At 40.9% G+C, this 27,498-nt stretch overlaps 1 protein-coding gene across 2 annotated transcripts in view; it reads left to right on the top strand.

Moving 5' to 3' along the window:
- The first annotated feature begins 270 nt into the window (after positions 1 to 270).
- LOC8026958 (GATOR complex protein WDR59) overlaps positions 271 to 27,498 on the top strand; it is an 83,600-nt gene continuing 56,372 nt past the window's right edge. The window contains exons 1-9 of one of the 2 annotated variants that reach the window (XM_029984105.4): positions 271 to 341; positions 684 to 733; positions 13,832 to 13,961; positions 14,669 to 14,757; positions 14,919 to 14,999; positions 15,138 to 15,175; positions 16,987 to 17,075; positions 21,508 to 21,624; positions 23,182 to 23,259. In XM_029984105.4, the coding sequence (XP_029839965.3) occupies positions 291 to 341; positions 684 to 733; positions 13,832 to 13,961; positions 14,669 to 14,757; positions 14,919 to 14,999; positions 15,138 to 15,175; positions 16,987 to 17,075; positions 21,508 to 21,624; positions 23,182 to 23,259 (723 nt within the window). In that variant the 5' untranslated portion in view covers positions 271 to 290. The remainder of the gene's footprint in view (positions 342 to 683; positions 734 to 13,831; positions 13,962 to 14,668; positions 14,758 to 14,918; positions 15,000 to 15,137; positions 15,176 to 16,986; positions 17,076 to 21,507; positions 21,625 to 23,181; positions 23,260 to 27,498) is intronic. The other variant, XM_042287314.1, reaches the window with a different exon arrangement.

Genomic DNA, 27,498 nt, shown 5'->3' with positions numbered 1-27,498 from the left:
TGGCTGTGTACTAAATCTTACCCAAATGGATCCGAGTTACTCCCGCGGGTCGTGTCGCGTGACAGGACAGATTGAAGATTGCTGGACGCGGGTAGGTTTCGGGACACCAGAAAACAAAACCCTTACTCTGGAGTAAGATCGAGGAAGTTTTGGAACAAGGCCCTAATAGACTAGGTTAGTTGCAGTTAGTTGGTTGGTTGGTTTCGGTTTCAAGCATTGAGCTTGGCAACATTGTTTGATGCGAGGTGCCATCAAAACTAATCCAATCCAATCCGAAGAAGGAGTTGAGCATGGCGTCTGTAAATATGTCGTCTGTCGTATCAGAGCATAAAGATTTACAGGTAATTATGTTTTCACTGGCAGTCACCTAGTGTGCTTTAATGTAATAAGCTAATATGCCCCTAGGGACCTAGGCACTAGTTTAGAATAATCGCAAGCGCATTGCAACTATACAGTCGCAACGTCTGTTTTCGGACAGTGGTCGTCTATCAGTTAGATAGCTTGCAATAAAAACAAGAATAGAACGGAACGAGTTCTTGTGATTTTGTTATTGCCTCGACTACTGCAATTAAAATATCGCACACTTCATTTTAACGAGCATTTTGTGTGGCGTAACAAAACCGGGCGAGACTTTTCGACTGACAACTTTCCAAAGTTTGATGTATCTTCGCTTTTCTATGTAGGCTACCGCGATGGCCCTGGATTCTGAGGGCCAATACGCAGTCTTGGCCGGGTAAGTTTAAGTGAAGTCGACTCTGATGCTCTCGTATGTGTATATGCTTTTTTTTTTTTGTTGTCCTGTTTGTATTTTTCAAAACAATTACATTAGTTTCCTCATAATGTCTTGCTTGCTGAGCCTTGCTTACTTGAACGACTGGGTTGTCAGAATGACGGTAAGCGGCATTGTGGGCCAACTCGTCGCAGACCAGTTCGTCGATGGCCGACTCGTAGGCCAATTTGCCGAAAGGGGAACTTATCGAAAAGGCAACCTCGCGAAGGGTAATTTTTCGAATAGGGGGAAGAAGAGTTTGCGTCGCTTTCCATTTTTCATGCTAAAATTTATTTTATTCCAAAATACACAAATGTGTACAAAGAATGTTGAGCTAACCAACAACTGGTCATGAGAGATATTCCCGGTAGACCACTACCACAAATGTAAAGTGAGAAACCCCATACACACACTCCTCTGGACACTCGTATTACATATTTGTCCTCTCTGCCCTCACACTCCAGGGTTATTAGTGTGAGTAAAGCTATACGCACTCCGGAGTGCACTTCAGACGGAAATGGCTATACGCACTCCGCAGAGAGCTCATGCCATTTGGGTCACCTTTTTCGAACAGCGCGTGCATCACTGGGGAGCTCGTTAACACAGCCCCCCGCCTGCGCTAACGCCGCTTCGCGGGGACAATATTCGGCTGCTAATTACAAAAACTTAACCAGTACACGCCGCTTCGCGGCGTCCAGCCGGCAACCCAAGCCCCGCTGTCCCCGATCGCACCTTTGGAACATATCATTTAGTTCTGCGAAGTTTCGTCGACAATAATTGGTTTTATTAGTGTTCATCGCAAAAAAGAAATGTCGTAAATATCGCCAAATGCCTCGACAAAACAAGATGTTTGAGAAAAAAAAGAAAAAAAAAAGTAGGCCCGCCGTGGATCGAACCTACGTCCACTTGCGTATAAAGCGGACACCTTAACCCCTATACTATGCCATCGCTCAGAAACCTCGTTGTGACCATTTGTTTTATGCGAGTTTAGCGGGGTGCGTATAGCCACCTCCGTCCGAAGTGTGCTCTGGAGTGCGTATAGCTTTACTCTATTAGTTTTGAGAGTTTTAGGTTTACATCTTTTGTCATCATTGGGTTGCTAGCAATTGCTAAAAGGAGCTTGTACTGTTACCTTCAAGCACATACTGAGCATATACTTGTAGTGCTTGCAGTACACAGCACATGTGGAACTAAAATTGTGCAAAATGATAGAGCACTAGTGATCCATTCATCTGAGCTGCCCAATGCTGCACCACACTGTTTTTTCTGATAGAATTTGTTATGTGTGGAGCATTTCACTCTTTAATTAGTGATGTCTCTTGGACACCTCCGTTCCCGCAAATAATTGTCCATACTAGCGAGACAAAAATGCACATATTTTCACAGTTTGTCCCCGGAAATGCTCTCCATATAGCGGGGTATCCATATTAACGAGACGACTGTATACAAATTGCAGCTCATGTGAATTGGTCATAATGCTACGTATTCGTGTTTGGGTACAGCAGCTAAATGCAGTGTTCAAATTAAAATTTAAACCTGTCTTGATCATTCTAATAAACCCGGGGGCACAAAATGTGTTATGCATGAGTTATGCATGCGTTGTGACTTATTATGCTTTGTTACAGGGTGCTTTGACTATAAACCTAGCAAGCACACACTCATGTGCTTTCTGGGTTATCACAATGATCAAGACAAATTTAAATTTGTTAACGAGTGGATTGCATGAGAAGTATGCTCTAATGAGAAGTTTCCATGCGTTCTGCTTCTTTCGAGGGTGCATGTAGCCTTGAGCACTTCTTTCTCTTAGATTGCGAAGAGCTCGTTATGGGGCACCATCACTATGAGCTCGCAGTGGTGGTGGTGGTACCTTGTAAGCACGTGTCGCTGGCGTTGGCAGGCCGTGCCAGCTGTGCCTGATATAGAGTAGTGCGCCGTCCAAGGGTGCTGCGCTCGCTTTGTCTTATAGGGAAGGTGATGTCACTCTTCGCATTATCTGAGATGTGATGTCAGATTGCACGATGTTTCATCTGATGCGTGAGGTGCCTCACGCTGCAGGCGGTGACGTCGGCCATGTCACATGATGCCTTATTGCGAGGGGGAGATTCGTTGTGACCGCTATGCTATCATTGGCTAATGTGCGAAGTCATGACGTCATACGCCCGCTGCGCTATTTGTTGGTTATTATGATCTGCCCCGTGAGATTGTGTGAGGAGCTGCACTTCGTCATTTGGGATTCAGCTGCTTGCATTCCTGTTCACCTCCTCACGACGCCTAGCAAAAGCTCCAGGCAGAATCCAGGGTTTGATTCCCACGGCGCTAACGCAGCTAGTGCAGTATGCCATTTCTTGATATTTACAATTAATTACAATGATTATGTTTAATTATAACTTAGTATGGCTCCTACATGCTTCATGTTCTTATGCATTGCCTACTATGGACTTTGTATGTTTTTTTAAATTAGCTTGGCCTGCATGTTACAGTTTTTCGTAACGCTTTGCACATGAAATCCCACCCTTTAAACACCTTCTGCCTTAAAAAGTGGCAATCAATGACCACTTCGACGAACTGCCCTTCAACGAGTTAACCTATTTGACAAGTCGGGCTTCAACGAGTTGGCTTTCGACGAGTTCACTGAGGCTTGTGGCAGTGTACCATCGGACTACGCTCCTACAGAAAGCTGTCACATGCTTTGCCCCGTTGCTCTAGGTGACTCGTGGAATCCATTGCTTTGTCCCTTCTGGAACTTGTGCTAAAACTGAGTATAGAGAAGGGTGGTCATTGGAAAATATGTTATTTTTTCCACTAAAACAACTCTACTATATTTGGTAAACTGTATACAACACTGCAGAAGGGGCTGGCATAATTGTGTAGATTTACTTAGTGTTTTATTTAGGTTAGATATTGTTTGATTGTAACACTAAATAAAGTTATGTGCTCATATCAGCATGCCTATATCAATACCTTTCACAGTGTTGGATGTGATCTAGGGGTAACCGGTGCCCAAGCGTGTTAACTTAACACAGGTTCGAGCGTATAGACTGAAAACTTGTGCTGTAGCCCAGGGATTATTCCTCGGTTTGTTCCCTGGGTGATTTCAGATGAGATTAAATAGAGGGTGGCGGGTTGACCTTGTTAATTTGCTTCATTATTTAAGATAATATTTTCCCGAAATAAAAAATCGTAGATCACGAAGAAGTGGAAAGTTGGATTTGTGTGAGCAGCCGAGTGTTCACTTTTGGTGATAAATAACAAAAGTTATACTTTTTTTTTTACACAATCTATCCTAAAAGAACACTAACACCCCCCAAAATTTTTATTTTTTGCCAAAGAAATATAAGAAGGAAGTTACCAAAAATCACGTGGCTGTGGAACCTTTTTTTTATTTTTTCAATGGCGTATTTGCAGCTTTTTAGAAGCTACAAAAAATGGGTATAGTATTTTTTGTCTATTTTTGTATTGAGTGTGTGCTTTCAATGACCCACAACTTTGATTATCTTTGGCGATTGTGTCTAAACCATAGAAAACGGCACATGACCACGGAGAAGAGAGTGAGCGCGACTTAAATTGGCCAGTTCTTGATTGGCGGTTTTCAGGCGGAAAGAAAACAAATTTTGAGCCACAAACTGTGTTCTGGGTAGTTTGGCTCTCATATGTCATGTACAAATAAAAACCTTGGTGAGAATAAATACCCTGTCACTATCCCTTTAACGACACCCAAAAAAATCTTGTTATTGTTTATGTTAAAAGCAAATTACCAGAAACATCAATTTTGGCTACTTGATCCTTTCCCTCCCAACTTCACAGGCCTGTATGTTAGAAAATAATTGAGTCATAAACCTGATATTTTGACAGAATATTTTGCTCGTAAATGGAAGTAAATTGATACAAAAATAGAATTAATATATGAATGGGTTTTTGAGATCTTGACAAGCAAACACGAGAAAAGCACGGATTTACTAAAAAGAGCTTCCAAGGACAATTTAAAAAAAAATCTGTTCTCAATTGAGCTTTAAAACAGTCATTCTATTTCATTTGGAGGTTAATACCTATTAAAAACATGTTGCATCTTGTTAATGGTGTAATAGATACAGCTCCTCTACTGAGCCCCTCTTTCGAGGCTTGGCACGTCACAGGGATTGTGACAACTCTTTTTGTGGAAAGAAAACACATTTTCTTTCTTTTTTTTGTTTTCCAAGTGAGGTGAGTAATATAGTTTGTTAAATGGTTTATACTTAATATGAAATTACACATGAAATAGAATAAATCACACACCATATGAAAAACTGTTCTGCATTTTGAGGTTTCAAAATCGACAGATTTTAATGAGTTGAATTCCGTAAACCATGCAAACTTTTTCTGAAAGTGCTTACTTAAAGTTCCTCCCAAGGGGACCCGACTGTTCGTGCTATGTGTAACTCACAGTTCAAAGCTTCCCATGTCTGGCGTAGCCACACGTGCCACGACCGAATACCAGGGAAGGCACGCACTGCCACCCACTCTTATTTTTTCAGTTCACGAAATTCAACAACCTCCACTTTGTCCAGAAGTATGAGATTCACTCCTTTCAGTTTTTGGGAAAGTGCACTCTCCATGCATTTGGCCATCTGAATTGTGTTTCCTGGGAGCTCTCTGAAGTTGTGAAGCACTGGTTGGGGCTCGACGAGTCCTCCAACACCCACGCACATTTTTTTCCATGTTCAGTGGTGGAAAATAACCATTGGGCTTTAGGAAAATTACTTTTTTTACAAATTCATGAAGCTGGAACCGATTTTTAAAGTGACTTGCGGTATTATCACTTACGTAAGTTAAGTAAGAGTATGTATCAACACGGCTTTTGCAAATCATTTTCATGCTAGACACAATTGGTTTTATTTACCCATAAGTTGCAAACTATACTCGATAATCGCTCATTCGCTGACTGTATATATTTAGATTTTGCGAAAGCATTCGATAAGGTCTCTCACCAGCTCCTGCTACTAAAACTAAAAAAAAAAATAGATATGGAAAGTAACATACTAAAATGGCTTGAATGCTTTCTCACCCATTGTCAGCAATTTGTCACTGCTAGTGACATCTGCTCTCCTCTTCACCCTGTAATTTCTGGCGTACCCCAAGGCACTGTCCTTGGGCCATTACTTTTTCTTGTCTACATTAACGACCTGCCAAACTGTGTATTATCTTCAATTCATCTATTCGCAGATGATTGGTTCTTTTGCGGGAAATAGCCACTAGCAACGATGTGCTGGTACTTCATTCTGATATTAACCTTGATAGTAGCCCCCTCGAACTCTTGGAATCATGGAAGTATTTAGGAGATCATATTACTTCTAATATTAGCTGGCAAATTCAAATTGATTTCATCACTAACAAAGCTAATCGTATGCTAGGGTGCTTAAAACGTAACTTTCACTCGGCCCCCACTTCTGTTAAACTACTGTTCTACAAAACAATTGTGTGTTCACAACTAGAATACGCTTCATTAATTTGGGGTCCCGGCGTCGGAATTCTTGTGAACCAGTTGGAAATGATTCAAAATGACTCGGCTCGATTTATATACTCTAACCATCAACGAGCTGCTAGTATGTCCTTTATGAAATCTAACCTAGGTCTTTAACCTCTAGCATTGCAACGCCAAAATGCACGACTTTGCTTATTTCATAAAATTTTTCATCACACCACTTTACGCAATAAACTATTAACATTGCCCTTCATATAGGTTGTCACGATTGGATCACCTTCATAAAGTAGGAGTCATTTCCTGCAATACTTATTCCTTTTTTTTATTCTTTAATTCCATGCACCTCTAATGCCTGGAACTGCCTTCCCTCTCTAATAGGCACTATTAATCATTTTGATTTGTTTGAGTGTGCTTTGCAGAATATACCTGATTGATTTTGTGGAATAGTATTAGTATAAGAAAAATATCTTTTTTTATAGATTTTTTTTGTATATATATATATATATATATATATATATATATATATATATATTATATATTGGAATTGCTGCTTTCTGCATAACAAACTGTATAGTATTCAAGTGTTTGTGATGTTTGTATCCATTGCTAGATAGGAGGTCGCTTTCTCTCCAGCGTTCGCTCTGCCGAAGGGAAGAGAGGTGGGAGGAGCTCCCACTTGACTCTTAAACTGTCACCGACTCGAACACCCAAGCAGCTCCTTCCCAAGCCACTACTGGGGGAGTAATCTTCACAATTTTGTTTTGCTTATGTATTGTTATTAGCTATGAAAGTATAAAATTATTTATAAAAAAGTAACCCCCTTGCACTGAGTTAGTCGTCGTGGCCAAGGGGAGCAACTTGGTCTACGATGAAAGAAGCACCCAGCTTCCCGCAGCAAAGTTCCTCATCCCACCCGGACCTGGCAACAAGGACGGCGCAAGTTGATCTAGCAAACCTGTACTATCTTAAAGAAAGAGGAAAAAGAAAGAGCCACACAGTCACTCGTACCAGTTTCCTAGAAAAACTCCCGCATTTCGCTATCTACCCAAACAAGGACTTCTCACTACTCCCCTTTACTTTGACAGTTTGCCCACATCCAAACCAACTAATCCCCACCCTCCAATTCAGCGGTTATGTTTATTATCTACTTTTCAGAACACCTCTTTCCTCCCCCCCCCCCCCCCCCCCCCCGGCCTGCCGCTAAAGTTGGCCTGTCGTAGCAAGCCAGCAACTGTAAACCCCACGCGACACCTAACCATTCAATTGACAACCGTTCTCAGCCTTGGAACGACAAACAGAAGCACTCCACCGATATACTGCCATAAGGTCACGAGTCGGAATCCCCTTTTCCCAAACGAGGCTGTCGCAAGGGTACGCATCGCAAACACGTGAGAACTCTTATCTCTTGACCACAAAATTAAGCACTCTGTTGTCCAGGTAAAATGCTAAATATGACTCCACAAAATCTGTTTTTTTTTTAATTTGAGAATGCTCCTCGAGGGTTTAATTTAATCTAATAGTGTGTAATTTATTATTATGTCAAAACATTTAACAAACTACTGTAAACCCTTAATATTTGTGATCCCCTAATTTCTACAAATTGAAAAAAAAAAAGTGCAAAATTAGCGAAACTTTTGTTTTTAACAACCCCGAATTACGGCCCCTAGAACTTGCCAAATTTATTTACCGCCAATATGTTCCGTTCATTTTATTCGGATCCTCAGAGAAGGGGCTCGGTAGAGGAGCTGTATCTATTATACCATCAATTTGACGCTACATGTTTTTAACGGATATTAACCCCGAGATGGAGTAGTATGACTAACCAGAGTTCTTTTTTAAAAAAATATTCTAAAAAAATTTAGAATTTTTTTTAATCCTTTTCACAAGTTTTTTTTAGTTTGGTGCTTTTCTCCTGTTAGTTTGTCAATATCTCAACAACCCATTCGTAAACAAATTTTATTTTTGCTTCAATTTACTTCTATTTATGAGCAAAATATTCTGTCAAAATATCACGTTTATGACTCCATTATTTTTTAAGATACAGGCCTGCGAAGTTGGTTGGAAAACTATTGAGTAGCCGAAATTGAGGTTTTTTTTATATTTCTTTTAAAACATAATAAACACTAAGAATGTGTTTTTTTAATGTTAAGTATACTTTGATTGCATAAAAAAATTATAAAACTCGCGCAAAAAGTAAAACTTCCATTATCATTCCAAGTGTACATGTAAGTGCGACTTTCCACCTCTTCGTAATCTACAATTTTTTGCATCCGATAATTGGCTGAAAATAATCATTATTTTGTTTATCCCAGATGTTAGGAAATAACATACAAGATTATGAAGCAAATTAAAAAGGGAAGGCCGACCAACCACCCTCTGTTCAATCTTATCTGAAGTCACCTCCTTATCCCTGCTCATTTCAGTCTGGCTGAACATCACATTGGCGTGCATTTATGTAGTCACTACTGCATAATGCACATTAAAAACCTAAGGCTAGCAGTTATACTGTGTTCGCTAAATTTTTCATCTGTAGAGTGAATCCGTGTTACCATACCTCAAAGGCAGACCGACTTTTAAACATTCAATGTCTAATTTCCTTTTCTTTTGGATATAGTTTATAAAACAATCTACAAAATTCTTAGTAAGAAAAAAAAAAAAAAAAAAAAAGATGCCTCTGGTTATATGTGCTGCTGTTGGTATCACAGGAGGCTACATGCTCATATTTCTCTTTTATCAGCAAAATATGAGGAATTCGTGCCAACATTGCTTGAGAAGTTAAAAGAGCTGTGCAACAATTTCAGTGCTTCGCTTAAATAATTTGGGAGTTGGTGTCTCGACCTTTCTTAAGTAATGAACAAAAAACCACTCTTGTCTGCATGTCCTAGTTTTTATTTTAAATATTGACAAAGATTGAGGTTTTCGGCACCTCTCAACTCCTTCACCATCTTTCGAGTCACGTGCACTGTGACGTGAAGGGAGGACATGCGGGGTTCCGGTGAAGCTCTCTAGAGCCATCAGTGAGCAGCGAGAACTCACCCGCTCGCGACCACGTGACCACGTGCTTGCGCAGTGCGATGAACATGGCGAAAGGAGGAAAGTGCCAACGTGTTCGTCTGGCTCTGCCCATGTCCCCCTCCGGTTCTGCCCCCGTCCCCCTCCGCGTTCTGGCGGCTGTTCGTGGTAGCAGATGGAGCTGACGGTTTTGTGGACCTCGGATATATGACGCCACTAAAACTCCGTACAATAAAAGTTTTGTCGATGATACCAGGTTTTTGACGCATTTATATTCATGTTGGAACGACAATATTTATAGAAAATTACCTGTTATCGAGCAGGTATTTGCACAACTTGCTATCTTTTTACTAGTTCCCCTTTGACGTCATGCAGCGCGGTTCTCATGGCTGCCGCTTGCAGCTGCGGGTCGGGAAATATTGTAATTTTTGCCTCGCGATTACCTGGCGGAATTACTACATTTCGAAGGAAGGAGATGTGGGTTCTGTCCTTTGTGACAAGATAAATAATGTCAAAAGTAGAAGATGCGAATGCTTTCAACGTTAAAATCGTTTCACAGCTCCTTCCTTGCGCCTGGGGAAAACATTTTTTTTTATTTATGATAACTGAATGATTTCTTTTGCAGTTTATTGTGCTTGATCTCTCTTTTATAAATTTAGTGTCAGTTTTGATATAGCGTGTTCTTTTTTATGTTCTGAATGCTATGCACATGCAGAAAAAAACCATGTTCTTGTGCACATGTGGGGCATGGCAACACACTTAAAAGAGCCTAGTAAAATAAACTAATTTGTTTCTTTTAAACCACTGAGTGCAATAAACAGCAAAAATATTTTGTACGAGAGATATTTTATTTTAGAATAATTAAAAATCACAAAAACATCATTTTCAAAGGGCTAACAAAAGTCTTAAATTTTTCATAAATATAAAAAAATATACATTTTAACCAAACTTTAATAGTTGCATTCTATAAATATTCTAAAGCGTATGTATGTCAAATTTGATTGTGATTGGAAAATATTAAGAACGAAAATTCTTGAACTGAAGCTGTGAAGATGCCCCAAAATTACATGAAGAGATAAGCACATTCAAATGTTTCCATAGACGTGTAGTGACACCCTTTTGCGGAGGGAAAAATAATTTCTTGTGTATACTTTTTCGTGAGGAATTAAGCTACAGAAGACTGCGATGGAAAGGAGACGGCTGGGCCTACTTGTCAACGTAAATGTGATGGCGGGTGGCGCCACAATTTGAAGAACTGTGCACGCAGAAGTGGCTGAAATTTATGCCGTTCTAGGTTGCTGGGAGTTCTTCAAACGAGTGTTTCACTAATTTCGCAATGATAACCAGTCATTATTTTTATACGTAAAATATAAAGGTTCAAGGATAATAAAACATCATAAAACCCAAAATCACAATTTTGAAAAATATTGCCCTTCCCCGACCTGCATCTCCCCTTAATTTTGCTTTCTCATTACTTGCACTGCTAATAGCTTGAGCCCCGCCATACTGCCAAATCCTTACGGTAGTCTTGTGCACATTTTGAAACTTTTGATTATTGCTGACAATAACACAATATTCTATTTTATTTTCATATTGAATACTGAGAGTACTTGGAAATTCTACCATACTTCTCATTTCGTGGTCTGTTCAGACGGGGGTTAGTTAGCCTCATTGAGTGCGCTTTTCACCGCGTACAAGTGCGCTGTGGAGAAGTGACAGCCTAGGTATTGCACTTTTCCACAGCTCCCTTCGCTGTGGCGCAGCTGTGTGCGAAGGGGAAGCACACTCTTCGAGAGCGGATGGTGATATGTACTCGATGGGTACTTAAAAAAAAAAAAAAATTCATTTGGGAATACTGATGTGACAACTTGCTTTGCAGGTAAATTGTCAAAATAAAACCCTGACCAGTCTATATTGACTGTGATCAGGGATAGGCAGTATTTCAAATACAAGTATTTGAAATATGTATTTCAAATACTTTGTGTATTTTGCATTTGTATTTAATTACAAATTGGGTAATGTATTTGATGTGTGTATTTAAATAATAAAACGGGGGTATTTCAAATACAATTGTAATTAAATACAATTTTGAGGGCGAAAATACATCTTGTTTTTATGCCTGTGGTTGTAAGATAGTCTCCATCCTTTATTCGGCCATGGGGCATTTTTCTTTTTCTCCTCCGGCTTTATTTTAAAGCCACTGTCCAGAGCAGGAAGAAAACTATGTTCTGCACTGAATGCAGTGTCTCTCAATCAAGCACAAGCTTTTAACGATTTTGTGATTACGGTGCTAGTCCAGGGCAAGAATAGTGACGAAATCGACGTTCACAGGCAGACTGGCTAAATAAGTGCCTGTGACAACTTGTGATGCTTTCCAGCCTGATTTCCATCCATATTTTTTCCTGGAACATTCTAAATGTGCGGGTCGTCCAGATTTTCGTAACTGGTGCGGGTTGCAACAATAAAAATTTCTCTAGCTAGTGCTGCGCGTCTTGGTCGTCTCAGTTTTTTATTGGTGTATACCAAAATGTAATCGACAAAAAAAGCTGCTTGAAGCTCTGCATTTTTTTTACCTATTACGTCCAAGCTGATTACACTTTTTATGATTATATTTCTCTTGCGTTACTAGAGCCTCGCACACTAACTCTTGTGTGTGCGATTGCAAAATTAAAATGAGATACCCAGAAACCCGTTGCAGGTGCTCTGAAGTCGCTGACGCAAATTTTGAGGAATGTATTTGGAAAAGTATTTGGAGGAGACCAAATACATTTTGTTGTATTTGTATCTTGTACTTAAATGCTTTTTTTAAATGTAGTTAGATTTGTAATTAAATACATTTTTGACAAAGTATTTTGTATTTGTATTTCGATACATATTTGCATGTATTTTGCCCATCCCTGACTGTAATATACTGACGAGTTCCGTGCATCATTGGTCATGACTTTGTTTTTCAAATTCGAGATACAAGAAAGCTTGGTTATAGCAACAGGATTTTAAATAACCCTGCTAAACTGCCACTTTTATTTAGGCCTTCACCGTTTTGAAGTCATAAAATAGTCAATTAAACCTAAAAAATAAATTAGCTTTAGCAGTAGACTTATGGAATGTAGTGAATAATCTTAATGAGTTCAGCTGTATTTTTTTAGTGGTATATTTAGCACCCACTTCGTCATTTTGCATTGTCACAAAATACATGAGAAGTGTCATTGATGTTCATAAAACTAGATAAAAATCTTTCTTGACCAGACTAAAAATCACAGTGTTATTGCAACCTCCAGAGCATGGGCAAAAGGTTACATTTTTTACTTGAACTAATTTATTGTTGCATTATTTGAGTGTAACACAATTTTATTTCTCTTGGATTTTATACATAAACTTACCACTCACAGGTGTTCATGCTCTGTTCTTCAACCATTAGCATCTGTTTCAAAAGCTGCTGCTGCAGTGGAGCTTGTTAAACGAAAAGGATAACCCTCGTCGTAACATTCTTGCTGCCTTGTCTTGTGTTTATACGCACAAGCAATAGCTAGTAGTTTAGTGTTAGGATCAAAGTCTCCTGTGAAATGAATGCTAACCTAACCAGAGAAAGCATTGTATTTTAGCTAGGCAGGCTGCCACGTAAATCTTAACATAATCTTTGCAGTAAAATGAATCAGATAGAAGTATATACTCATGCTCCAAAAGTTATTTGTGCTTCTACAGAATTGACTTTTGGCTGCTCCAGAGGGTGCTACAAAATGTCTCAAGCCAATCACATCACTGTACAAGATAGTAAATAGTGCAGTAAAAAAAAAAAAAAAAATGATTGAGTTAGGTCATCAGAACTTTTGAAGAAAAAAAAAAAAAAGAGGATTACAGAATACATAGTTACATAGATACACTCGCACATGCATTGGCGAATGCCTAAAACATACTAAGTAAAAATCACAAATGACACACCAAAACAACAAACATACATAGTAGTAATGGTGCATTAGCTTAGTAAGCTTTAGCATTGTTCAATTTACTGTGTCTTGACCGAGAAAATGTTTCATGCAACATTCTGGGGAGTGTGCGCAAGATTGGGCCATTTTCGCTGCTGCTACGAACTCGCATTCACTCGAGTAAGCTGTTCATCTACAGTAGGGATGCAGGTGCCACATCAAGGCAAGCTATACTTCGTTTCAGCTTCAGTCCGAGCGCGGCCGATGTTATGAGCCGAAGGGCCAATCAAACAGCCCAAAAAGCGGCGCGTCATGGCGTGCTCTCTGCGCTTGATAGGACTAGCCGGCGGAGGAGCACGCACAGCGAATACCGGCTGGTCCTATCAACTGCAGAAAGCACGCCATGACGTTGTGCCTCTTTCGCTGTTTGATTGGCCCTTCGGCTCATAACATCGGCCGCGCTCGGACCGAAGCTGAAACGAAGTATAACTTCCTGCCGTCTAAACCTGAACCTTCATACATTTTACTTTTATCTTTTGAACATATCATAATGCTTCCTTATGCCAGGTCTCACTCAACATTCCATTTGATTTTGTGACAACACACTGCACTCGTTAAAATTCTGTGGATGTGAGTTACCAACAGTCACAATTCCTATATATCACCCAGGCGCCGATGCATCGCTCTCGTCAATCTGGATTCTCCTGACACCACACTAAAGAGGAGTGTCCGGCAAAGCAAGTTTGAAATCAGCTCTGCAGAGTGGAATCCACATCTGACAGACACATTCCTGTTGGCGGTAAGGATTCATTACGTACAGTGGTAATAGGCCTCTTTTGGGAAGCTGCCTTTGTACACACTTACATTTGGAGGCAGTTTTACTTGCATCCTCTGCAACAAACAGTAAACAGATAGTCAATGCAATAGGGATGTGACAGGGATCTAGTTTTTAGAAGCTTATAGGTATTTGTACACATTGGGGTCATTTGACACTCTGTAGCACTGAGGTGCATGTGAGCATTTTGTAGGCCACAGACGGATGTGTGACTCGTGTAGTTAAACCAGTCTTTACTTTTTCTGTGTGGGTTGCAGTGACTCCAACCAAAATTTTAAAAGAGATATTAGCATTACTTGGCAACTAAACAAGTGTGCATGCAAAACTTTATAAAGGTAGGACTTTGTGAGCCTAGACAACAGCCCTGCAATTTCTCGTACTTCCTATCTGCCAATTGAATATGTGCGAAAGGTGTGCTCCAACAGTAAAGAGATTAAGATGGAGGTAATGAAACCAGGTAATTCTAATAAACATCAACCTTGTGATTTTGCATATTTTGTAGTGTTCTGAGGTGAATTTCCTCCAGCTAAAGCTGCCTGCTTGTTTATGCAGATATAAGATAGAAGTATACCATTAACGCATTCTTTCATTTGTTATCCATGTGTAATGCTAAAGGAAATTGGCTTGTTCATGAGTGGAGCTATGCTAAGTTCAACCATGCCACATTGCAGTGCAACCAAAGTGTTGAACTCCTGACCTGGTGCAATGGTGAACTGCGGTCCAAACACACCACACCAAGAGCACATACGAGGGCAATCAGGCAAGTCTGAATCGGATTTCATGTTTGTCTGATGTCCAGCACATGGTTTCCATTGATTCTGTCTTGTGCCTCATGCTGTTCCATGTGCTGCATGATTGTCAGAATCTCTGGCATTCCTAATCAAGATCAATATTACCCCATTTATATCCTTCTCCTTTCAGTGACATTAACTGGTCGCCTTTCGATGAAAATCTTCTAGCGACATCGTCATTTGACACCTATGTTCATATTTGGGACAGCAGGTAAAGCTTTTTTTTATCTTCTTTGTAAATGTCCTGTTTCTACTAATGCCTTAAACTATTTATTGCCTTTTTGTAATTCAGGTTTTATATTGCACATGGGTAGTTTCTTAACTGTATACTTTTTTATTTTCTTTTCAGGGAACCACGAAAACCATACTTGTCCTTGTCAGCAGTTAGTGAGTAGGGCATCTGTTCAATTTATGGCTTGCAATTCACGTTTTAGGATTAAGTTTCATTCAAAAGAGAGGTGAGCTTGTTGGCAAGATGAACTAATTGTAATGATAAGGGTATAATCATCCTACTCCTGTTTTATTTTTCACATTGTTTCTTACAAAATTTATGACACACTTTCATTGCTTCTAGCTAGGGCTCTGTATTTCTTGGTTGAATTGAGATTCACCCAATATTTTTGCTTGAGACATGTTTTCTAGAAAACTAAGGCTCCACTTGATATTTTTTAGAAAACATGTTTGGGCAAAAATTTGTGGAACTGAGAAATGACTACCTCTCCACACCCTTCTTCTTTTTACTGTAAAACCCCGAATGAATGTTCATCCATGATGAAGAGCTAAATGAGGGAAAATTTTTGGGTTGGAAATCTTTGGGGATGCGACGACGGCAAAATTTGATAAGAAATGAGCGATAAACATGAGGGCACTCACTACGAACCCACATGACACGGGAACTTATGTCGCAGATCTCAGACACTGTGAATATCGCATTCCACGGTGCAATAAACACTTAGGAACCCTCTCCGTGCGTAACGGGAACTGATCACGGTCATGGCAAACTCGCGTTCTAAGAGGCTTTTTCTTGGAAGCATGCTGGTGCGCTCGGCGGATGCACGCGCCATCTGCATTCTTTTTTCTTCTTTACTATTATTAGCGGTTATCAACTTGCTGTGTGCAGTGGTGAAGAAAAAGGTTGGCAACTGAGGTGACAGTAAGATGGTGCCAGCCGCTGGCACCATGTGAACCAACTGAAGGACACTGTCCGTTGCTAAACTATGTTTATCAACACACTATAGGGAGGGTCTTTCAAAGTTTCTTGCAGTTTTCTAATTTGCTATCCCCTCATTTAAACACAATGGACTAACATATAAAAATAAGAAATCTTGAGAACTCCCTTGGTCGGTTCTTTATTTTTTTAATATTTTTATTGCACTTATGGCTTTGTTGAGAGACTGCGGAAGAATAAGATGCACTTAGTCTCGTACATATGGCAGATTAGAGAGAGAGAGATATCCATCTGGATCTGCCCAGATTGTAAACCCAGCACAATTTTTTTTTATTATTATTTTTTTTTTGCTAGAAAAATAGTTTTATTGGACATCACAATGATTTGAGAGGGTGGGCAATGTTTCTACATTTTTAACTATGTGGATATTTAGTCAAAAAAACTAGTAGTAGATGCGCTCCCTCGGGGGAGGGCTTTCATTCGGGGTTGTATGCTAGCATTTTTTTACATGCCAATACCGCACCCTGTTACAGCTTCGGCCGAGAAATTCAGCCTTAACCAGCTTGGGTGGGAAATACAAATTTTGGTATTGTGTAGTAATTTGCCTTTGCATGCTTCTTTTCGGCTTAATCAAATAATTGGATCCAAAAGAAGCCTACGTACTGAAATTGGCAATGATAATAAAATTGCTTCCCGAATTTCATTGGCAATACTTATACGCGATTTTTACCCCCTAAGTTATGAAAATAAGATCCAAAAGTGAGGGATCATTTTTATATTGTAGGAATTATAGCTGAGGAAGATGCATTGTGTCATTCTTTTTTTATGGTTTTGTTAATAACTTGTGTTTACAGATTCTAACGATATGTCTTGAAGTAAGACTCCCCAGTTAGGAGCAGCTAAATGTTCTTTAAAATTATGTTATCTATAGGATATCAAACTCTGGGGATAATGTGATAGTAATTTGCAATACTCGGGCTTACTGAGTGGGATTTATCTTGTAATTCAATGAGGTTTCTTGCCTTTTAAGCTGGAGCCAGTCAAGTCAAATGGAACAAAATAACCCAGCATGTCCTTGCCACGTCACATGACGGTGATGTCAGGATATGGGACACAAGAGTAAGCCTCCGAATATTTATACCTTGCTTCAAGCATCTTTCTTTCTCAAAGTGAGCTTCTGTTCAGGAGATGACCTGGTGAGGTGCTGTTGCAACCAGTAAAAAGGTTAAAGGTATGGTGAACCGAAATTTAGATTTAAAAAAAAACAATGCTGGAGATGTAGGCGGAACGCTACAATCCGTACAACACTACTAGTAAGGCGATATCTCTAATGGACGGCCGTATTTTTGGAAAAAGAAGTCGAGATTGAAGCAGGCCGACGAGGCGCGTGACGTCAAGATGCCCAGTTTCCTCCTTTCTTCGCTTCGCCCCCTCAAGGCCACGAGGCGGAGAAGACGCGAGGCCGTTCCCTCTCATTCTCGGAAAAATATGACGTCAACATTTCTGCCAAATGCGCCTCTTTTTTTTTAAAATACTGTCATCTGTTCGAGATACCGCTGTATGAGTGATGTTTTGGTGTTTGTAGCATCCCGTTGCATGCTTTTGCCGCGTGTTTTGGGGAATCCAGATTTCGGTTCAGCATCCCTTATTGTGGAAATCATTGCATGGGTCACTATTTTATGTGTGCTCCTAATTTGCAGATGGATCAAACTTTGCTAAGCACCCTCATAATATGAGAAGATAACCCATTAAAACCAGCAGTGACACTGACTTGGGGTATTCTGTTGTTGCAGACTTTAATATACTAAGATTTCAAGAATACAAAGGGCGGGCATATCTTTGAGTGTACAGTAGTCATATTTTACAGTAGGCTATTTTTGCAGCCATGTTGATCAAAGTCAGTGTTTGATATACGTACTGCATCTTTGTGACACCCTTTAATTTAACGTAAGTTTACTCCTAAGTCCTTTCAAACAAGGAGACATTTGGGATATTTTGAGAAGTGGTTTATGGTACTTACCTTAAAGGGACACTGACAGGGTATTTATGCTCGCCGAGGTTTTTAGTTGTACGTGACATATGAGAGCTCAACTACCCAGAACAGAATTTGCGGCTCGAAATTCGGTTTCTTTCCGCCCGAAAACCGCCGATCAAGAACTGGCCGGTTCGAGTCTCGCTCACTCTCTTTTTCGCGGTCACGGGCCGTTTTCTAAGGTATCGATGCGACCACCAAATTTAATCAAAGTCGTGGGTCACTGAAGGCACACACTCAATATTAAAAATAGAAAAAAATATGAAACCCATTTTTTGTGGCTTCTAAAAAGCTGTAAATACGTTGATTGAAAAAAAAAAAGTTCCACAGACAACCGGAAGCATTCTGTGCGTTCGTCGTTTCGCGTATCGTGGGACTCGCGGGGACGGCGATGGCAGCGGACGACGGGCGTGGGACCTCTATTTCAGAACTGTCGTTCGCGGTACCGGCGAATTCTGTCTACCGTTAAAAGTGAAATTTGGGACTGATCAAAAGAATTGGTATTCATCCCGCACGACACGCCCGGCCACCAAGCCGATTTGCACGAAGACGTCGCCGAGCCGTCGCTCCCTTCTCGTGGCTGAAGACATCGCTCGCGCAAACGTCAAGCACGACGTGTCTACTTCGAGTTGAATATGCACGCGTACGATTTCTTTACTAGGTGCGAATGTCCCCAAAGAGTGGTGCTTCCCGACTTCGACCCGGGAGTGCTTTTGCTAGAGAAAAATCGACAGCAAACTTTCCAACACACAGTTTACCGGCTGGATTACTAAGGAAAGAGATCCACCAGAACAGAGATGCCCCAGTAGCTCAGTGGGAAAGTTGTCCGGTTCACACGTGAAGGGATCGGGTTCAATCCCCCATGAAACTTTTTTTTTTTTTCAAACATTTTTTGATGTTTACATATCTTTTTCTTTTTTTACAATCATCACTGAAGAAACAAACAAAAAACTAACAAACAAATGTTGTGGACGATACTTCGCTGAATTAAATGGTATGGGATTTCTGTTTTGACACCTGCGAACTCAATGTAATCACTTTCCACAAAATGCAAAGAGCATATAAATCAGGTAGCGTTCGTTTTTCGAAGTGCCCGTATATGTTCTACAGGAATTGCAGCCAGCCATTGGTCCCGATCCCGTTGATCTTTCGGAAACTCTGTCGCACAATGCCACTTTTTTTCGGATGCAGGAAATGTGAGCCAGCTCTTCACGCAACATCTTGGGTGTATTCTTTTCGGAGCCGATCATGGAAATTCACCGCGGGCACTCACTACTCATCTCCAACTCCTCAATGTACAAAACAACTCATCTTGGAGTACAGAACAACGAGCGGAACAAACATAACTGCAAAAGAATCGCACGGCGGGCAGTTCCCGCACGCCGCATCGCACGCCGCATGTCGTGTCGTCTGCTACGGAGAGGAGAAAAAAAAAAACGCACGGTCGGGTGTAGCCACGTGACTTCCGCCACTTACTCTCTTCTCTCCACTTCTCCGACCTCCGTCGGGTTTCGGTTTCGGTTTCGAGCAGTTGCGTCTTTTGGCTTTATTAAAAAAATACGCTACTCTGTTGCCAAATATTAATTGGGTAGTCCTCCGACACCATAATGAAGCGCCTGGCAAAAAATTAAAAAAAATTTTGGGGGGTGTCAGTGTCCCTTTAAGGATTTTTTTTTATATCTGTATGGCCCCATTCATCACCAAGGACTGCACCATATGACCAGGTATTTCATTCAACTGGAATGGATCTGCTGAGCATCCTAATTCATAGACTTGTCAATGGGATAATTGTTTTTTCCCTTTGAAATAATATTGCACTACATTTGATTTATGTTTCATGATGTGGAGTTTTTTGTTATATACTGGGTGAAACACGCAGCATATAACGAAAAAAATATTTATGAACACTTTCAAAAATCCCTACAATAGATTGGTTGAAAAGAAAAGAAGAAAAAGCTATTTTTGGGAACACATGATTTTCTCATTATTTGCATTTTAGCACCTCCAGCCTTCTGCCTGCTGAAGTAGTGGTAACTTTCGCACCCCTGCACTTCCCACGTGCTTTAAGTCTTCCTAAAGTCGACTGATTTAGGGGTTTTCGATGATGCGCAGCAAGTTCTTAATTACTAGAAACATGTTTCTTTTCACTAATTGACAAGTTAATTATTAAATATTTGGTAATTATTGTTTGGCTAATTGGTTTTTTTTTTTTTTTTTTAATTCCTGACGTCCGCCATGGCTGGCAGTTTGTTCCTGAAAAGTGTTTATTTTTCTCTCGACTACCCTAAGTGTAGGGATTTTTTAAGGTATTCGCAGAAACACCCGGTATATAGGTTGGTGGCGTAGCACTCGAGATTACTTTAAAATCGGTTGGGAAAATCAGCGCCTGCACGTAGCGATCTCAAATTTGTATGAAATGTGTATTTTACCATGTGAAATTTCAAGGCACAGCACCCTTCCTCTGGAAAATTAGACCAGCAAACTTTCCACAGTCAAGAGCAGATGACAACGCTGACGATCGAGTTTGTGAGGATTATGCTTGTGGTGCCATCTCCCGATAGATGCAGCGAGCAGACTATGTCATCTGCTTTTCACTGAGTACATCGTCTGCTAGCTTTGCATGTCGGGGGACGACTGCCACTAGCACTACCCTCACTCACTTGGCTGCAGTGGCATAGCTAGGCTGTCCGGCTCCTGGGGCCCTTATGCCTCTCTTACGTTCCCATCCCCCCCCCTTCACACCCCGACATCAGAACCAGCCAGTAAAGTGCGGGGGGGGGGGGGGGGGGGGGGGGGGGGGGGGCTGGGCTGCTTCCAGAGGTGGCACCCCCCTACATGACTGGGACACCGGGTGCCCAGGGCCCCCCCCCTCCTCCTTTTTGCTACGCCACTGCCGTCTGTGTCGTTGTCTGCCGTCGACCGTGGCAAGTTTTTTGGTCTTGCTTTGTGCGGGAAGCGAGTTATGCCTTGAAATTTTACGAGGTAAATGCACCTCTGAAATACTTTTAATTAAAATTTGAGATCACTATGTGGAGGCACCAATTTTTCCGGCCAATCGTTGAGTGAAGCTGAGTATTTATGCCACCTTATGTAAACTGGGAGTGGGTATAGACCCCTTCTTCAAGGGCGCCGCCATCTTGAATTGTCGTCACTTCCAGTATGGGCTAAAACATTGTTTTGCCATCGCCACGCCAATAGAATGCATTTAGGAGAAAAGCGTAAACGTCACCCATTCTCGTTTTCTCTCCCCCTCTATTTTTTTACTATTTGCAGGTTGAAACGTTTTAATATTTTTTCGTCGCCCATACCGGATATGCCTACTTGGCGGTCGGGGGCGAGAGTAAGCGGAAAAGGTCTATAGTTTTAAGCAAGTACAACCATTAATAATAATTTTACCTTGTTTCTTGTTTTTCTCGTGTCCCTGCTTTGTATTTGCATTTCTTCCTGTGATGGTCTAGCAAGGCTGACGGTATCCAAAATGAATAAATAAATGTTTTTTGTTTTGTTTTTTTTCTCTAGAAAAGTGCAAGTCCAGTACAGTATATTGCTGCCCATTCTTCGAAAATTTATGGCCTAGGTTGGAACCCAGCCAGTGAAAACCAACTAGCAACATCTAGTCAAGATGGAACTGTCAAGGTGACTTACTGTTGCTTCTACAATATATGTCTTACAAATGTGTCAAATGCAGCTCGCTAACTGGTGTATCTGTGTTTTTAATTTCAAATGTTTGGATTCAAGTGCAGTTCACACTCTTGCAACAGAGTAGGACGGAGAGAGACAAGACCTGTTTTTCAGCCTCTTACGACATCTTGGGACCTTCTCCGTAATAGCGCATCCGGTCCTAAGACGTCGCAAGAGGCTTAAAAATCGGTTTTGTTTCTCTCAGTCGTACCCGGTTGCAAGTGTGTGAACGAGCCTTTAGTGTCTACCTATTATATATGTGCCAAAAACAAATTTTAGGCTTCAAAACAAAAAAAAACTCGCTGAAGACACTTAAGACAGCTTATGTGTAGGAATGCAAAAGCATTCCTATATGCAGCGCATTCTTACAAGCAGCGCGCCACGTTCTCCTTTCGCACATGGTGCTCCGGCGGTGACATCACGCTCCCCCACTGCACAGGCATGGCGAACCCCGCCGGCCTCACGATGGCTTCCATGGCAAAACATCTTGCTTTGCTGTGCTTTTCTTTGTGTTTTATTTCTGAGACGTGCTCGCTTTGACCTTGAGCGTCCCGCTGGCTACCGTGACAAAGCACCTGCATGACTGTGCTTTTTCTGTTTTATTTCTGAGGCGCGTGCTTGATGACATAATTCCATGACCATCTTTTGGAGACAACGCCAACGGCTTTTCGCGTATAGGGACAAGTAAGGCTTTCGGCATAAAATGTGCACATAGTCATGACCTAATTTTCCTAGCACTTCCATTCCTCACTCATAACTAAAAATGATTTTGAGCGTGTTTGTTCCCAAACCAAAATTATTTGAGCAAGACATAACAAACTAGCTTATACAGTGCTATCCATTAATAATGATGCCACATATAACGATGCGCAGTCGAATCTCGTTAATTGAAAGTTGAGGGGGACCGAAAATTTGTTTGAATAAAGCAAAGTTTGAATTACCGGGAGTGTTCTCCCATAGAGACGCATAGGAGAGGACCTGCATGTTTGTTTGAATTATCCCAAGTTTGAATTAAGTGAGTGAATTAACGAGATTTGACTGATACTGCTTATAACAATCAGTTTCTAGAGTTTGTGGACACTAGAAATGCTCAGTTTTTAATCCATATACAACAATAATCGGTTATAATGATTGAATGAATGGGTTTTCTCATTATTATTATAAGTGAATTGCACTGTAGTGTTGTGGTGTTGTGATGGAGATCTAAGATTGAGTAAAAGCTAAAAGATAGACTGACTGCAAAGTCTCAGAGGAGATTTCTTTACTGTCTTGCCTGCCTTTTCACTTAAGTGTGTAGCTAGGCTCATGACTGTGTGAATTGTATTTAATTTGGATCATTTGTATATACTACTAATTTGAGTTCATATTCCAGCAAGGTGTATTGGTGCTTTTATTTTATTTTTTAGTTGTTTTTACTAGTATCTCCCAGGACAATAATTATGGGTTTGAAGTGTCTCATGTGCTTACACCTTGTGTTCTTACACTTTTCTGCATATTCTTTCTTGGCCATAGTTCTGGGATGTGACCAACCCTAAGAAAGTTGAATACACACTCCAAGCTGGAGCACCTGTATTTAAAGCACGGTACTTGGTAAGCCAGGCTTTTTCTCACCAGCAGACATTAGAATTATGTGAATGAAATTGATAATCTGAATATTACTTCAAATGCTAGTATGCTGCTGTTGCATCCCAGGCGAAAATCAGTCCACTTCCAGCTGGATTATGGAACTGGAAATGAGGTGGTCCGGCTGGATTCTAGCTGGATTCCAGCTGGGTCCAGTTGGGTCCAGCTGGAATCCAGCTGGACCGCCTCATTCCCAGTTCCATAATCCAGCTGGAAGTGGACTGATTTTCGCCTGGGATGCTATAAGTACTTAGCCTAATGTTGACTGATTTGTTTTTACATTTGGTATCCGTCATGGCCAGTGGATAAAATGATCTGTTAGTTTGTTTTAATTACAAGAAAAATCAGAGGGACTCTACCTGCCTTTGGAAATATTCTTTTAACCCATTGTTGACTTAAGTACACTTTTTTAATGCAAAAAAGAAAGCCAGAGATGCTCAAGGGGCCTGATTGTTTGGTGACTTTGTACCTAGTGCGACATTTGTTGACTTGTATTGTGTTTATGTTTGATATCTTGATCATAAGGTTAATTCATCTTCATATTTAGACTATTTCCTCCTCAAAGGCCACAAAAAGGAAATGAATGTGACTCGTGATGCATTGCATGTGCCTCTTGATTCTGGTGGATGATGATGCCGCATTTCTATAGCCCATGAGCATGAAAGCATGCATGCTCATGTGGCACTACAAAGAATAAGAGGACCCCTGAAGCACAATGAGCACATATCATGTGCCAGAAAATGTCATATCGCATTTCCCGTGATGGGCATGTGTCTTCAGAACACCTCTGGTTGGATATGTTACATTTCGGTGCATTCATAAGACAGATTAAAAATGCCGAAAGGCAAGACGATGTGGTGTAGTGGTTTGCATACCTCACCTGTAATTCAAACACTACGTTTGAATCCCAACACCACCAAATTTTGTCTTTCGGCGCCTTCCTAACGTTTATTTCCATTTGATTGTACGGTTCATTCATCTGCATATTTCTACTACAGTCAAACACCTTTATAACAAACACCTCTACTATAAAAACTCGCATTTACGAAGTAAAATAAAGTCCTGGTCAATCTTCAGTGTGTTTCTCTGACTACTACAATGAATTCCTGTTTAACAAATATTTCTATTTAACGAAGCAATTGTGCGGCCCCACAAAGAAAAAATAACCACTTGTATGAATTTTTTAGGTGAAAAGTACCGTGTTTGCACGATTCTAATGCACCCCCAATTCTAGCGCACAGGCAGATTTAGCTTCCAGATATTCAAAAAGTAAATTGATGCCGATTCTACCGCTCAGGTAAAATAATGAAGATTGAACACATGCCTCACAGAACAGATTTTATGAAACACACGCCAACACAAAAATAAATACCGTGCACTAGTCGTCGTTGTCAGAGTCTGACGATGGTTTTACACTGTCCACAGAGGTAATCCTTGCTCCTGCATTTGTATGAGTGCACGTCCATCGCCTCTTGGAGGGTCATCTTCCAAACAACACTTCTCGAGCTCGTCGGGTCACTGGGATTGCGAGGCCACGCAGTGCTACTTCGTTATCTTTTCCGTCCAGCGTGATGGCCTTTTGTTTAAATAAAACTTCCTAGTGCAATTTCTTTTGTTTTTCAATCCTAAAATGGGGGGGCAGGCATGAGTCCGTAGACGCGAGACAAAGCGCATGATACAGATGCCAAAATGGTGACCGTAAAGAAACGGTCACGATGGCAATGGGGCTGACCACTTTATACTGAGTATTCTGAAGTTTCGGGTTTTGCTTTTGGTTGCATCGGTGCCCAAAGCATATGCGCGTGCATATGCTTTGGGCACCGATTTTTTGGGAAAAAAAATGTGTGTTAGAATCGTGCAAACACGGTAATTGATTTCACAAAAATTTGACGCATGTAGAGAACAGAAACACTGCAGCAGCAGTGGCAGTCCAAACCACCGCCAGACTGCCTTTGCCATGCCATGCGTTCTCTGTTTTGGATCTAAACAACTTGTTAGTTTGCAACCTTGTGTCTAGATGGCGCCACGTGACTATGTTGCTGCGTAGAAAGCCTGTACGTAGAAACATAGTCGCATTGCTCCATCTAGACACAAAGTTGCACACTAACAAGTTCTTTAGACCCAAAACCGAGAACGCGCAATGTGGCAGGGGCAGCGCCATGTGCTGCCTCTGCATGTATTTTGTATGTATGTTTGTGCATTTGAAAGCACCCACGCAAACAAAAGTATATATTTAAAAAAAATTATTTTTATGTGCAGTCGTAACTTTTTTACGCTGTCTTTGCATTTGTTCAACCGGCACATCACTCTTCGTCAGGATCCAAGGTTCCCAATTTTGCTCGATCCGAGTCCTAAATTGTTCTGCCATGGAACGATGATGTGCAGTCGAGGAAACGTGATCTGTGACTCTACTTGTGACACCAAAATCTAAGCGAAGTTAGTAGAACCACACAGAAAAACGCTCCACCCTCTTTGTGCCGGACAGATGTGGAAAAGAGCTCAGTCGGCTCAGTTATGTGCCCCTCCCCATCCTCGCTCCACCGTGCGCTGCCGCTGTCACACCTCTTATTTGCTGAACGTTCGGGGGTCGATGTCGGTGGTTTAGTGATTGTTGCGATCCATATTTTGATAGGCCAGTTAAGTTTGTTGTGTGGAAGTTCGGACAGCAGGAAATTAATCTGCAGCAAGGAGCGCCTGGTGTCTTGACTGTATAGGACAAACTTTGCCGGTGGCGGTAGTGACAGTACGACCGCTAGGCTGATGTCTTTAAATTGTGTCATGCAGTAGTGAGTACACAAACACGTGCCGGTACAATTTTAGCTTAGAAAAAAGAAAAAAAAGAAGTGGTTATCAGGCCCAAGATGCCTGGATTCTGCTGCCCGAGCTTTTTCCCCACGTGCTCTCATCTGTGACATGCTATCAGACTCGGGCACCGTTCCCCCTTTTGTTAAGTCAATTGTCTACGTACAACACCTTGATTCTGATGTCGCTTATGCTATATTTGGCACTATAGTTTTTCCTAAAACACCTTGAATGTCAATCAGGTATGTCAGCATGCGGTAGCACAAATTTGGTTTCGCATGACCAATTTTTCGCACTCGACTACTACAACGAAGTTACCTGTACTACAAAAAATTTTTCCGGACCTGCGGACTTCGTTATAAAAGCGTTTGACTATATTTCTATTCAAATAGTTTTGGGTTAACAAAGTGGTTAGGAAGAAAGTATATTTCTAATGCTGCAGAATTATAAAAGAAAGATGCTAATTTTGCTGAACGAGAAACCCCTTTCATCTGATGCATTTCTAATATATATATATATATATATATATTTTTTAGGGCGTTTTTATGCTTCTTGTTACGTGCAATGCTTTTTGTTAAAAAATGGCTAGGAGATCCCACGTTTAAGAATTTCAAGTTTGCTAAATTTTATAACAATTTTGTGTTGCTCAAAAAGAAAGATGACATAAGCACACTAGCCTTTTTCACTCGAGTTACGCTGCCCAACAGTTTTATGTACAATACTCAAGAATCAAGATCATTGAAGTGGTATTGAAGTATTTTTGTACTACTTGTGTTGTATCAAATGATGTTGGCAGTGATGAAGAATGATCAAAAATTGTAAAATGAGCGTCCTCTAACAGAAGGGAAAGATGTTTCTGAGTATCGTTGGGTGTTGAAGCAGAAAGTTAAAGACTGTGTGTGCAAATATAAGGAGTATTTTGGGGACAACAAAGGTTGGTGTTTGATTTATATAATATGATATATACCAGGGGGTCTCAAATGCTGCCCGCGACTTTCTGGGATATGGCCCACAAGCAAAAAAAAAAATTCGGTTGTGTGTATGTTTATACAGCCTTGAACTTGGTCTGCCTCAACTGGCAATAAATCTCCCAGCTGTAGATGAGCAATTTAGCCAGTGCGGTACAACCGCTAGCCTGGGGTCTTTAACGTGCACCACGCAATAGTGATGCACGACCGCACGCCGGTACGATGCTCATCCAGATCGAAACGGGCAGGGGTGGGGATTGAACTCAGGATTCCTGGGTTCTGCAGCGTGAGCTTTCGCTCCATGTGCTCCGAGCTGGTGTGCGCTAGCCCACGCCCACAAGCATCCTGCGACTGCAAGCCGTGTTCTCATGCCTCAATGCACGACATGCGCCATAACTAATAATTTTATATTGTCAATTCATTTCCGCTCGAAGAG

This window comes from Ixodes scapularis, unplaced genomic scaffold (genome assembly GCF_016920785.2).
Source record: "Ixodes scapularis isolate PalLabHiFi unplaced genomic scaffold, ASM1692078v2 PGA_scaffold9__187_contigs__length_104089568, whole genome shotgun sequence".
Lineage (NCBI taxonomy): Eukaryota > Metazoa > Arthropoda > Arachnida > Ixodida > Ixodidae > Ixodes > Ixodes scapularis.
This window is presented reverse-complemented; position numbering and strand designations above follow the sequence as displayed.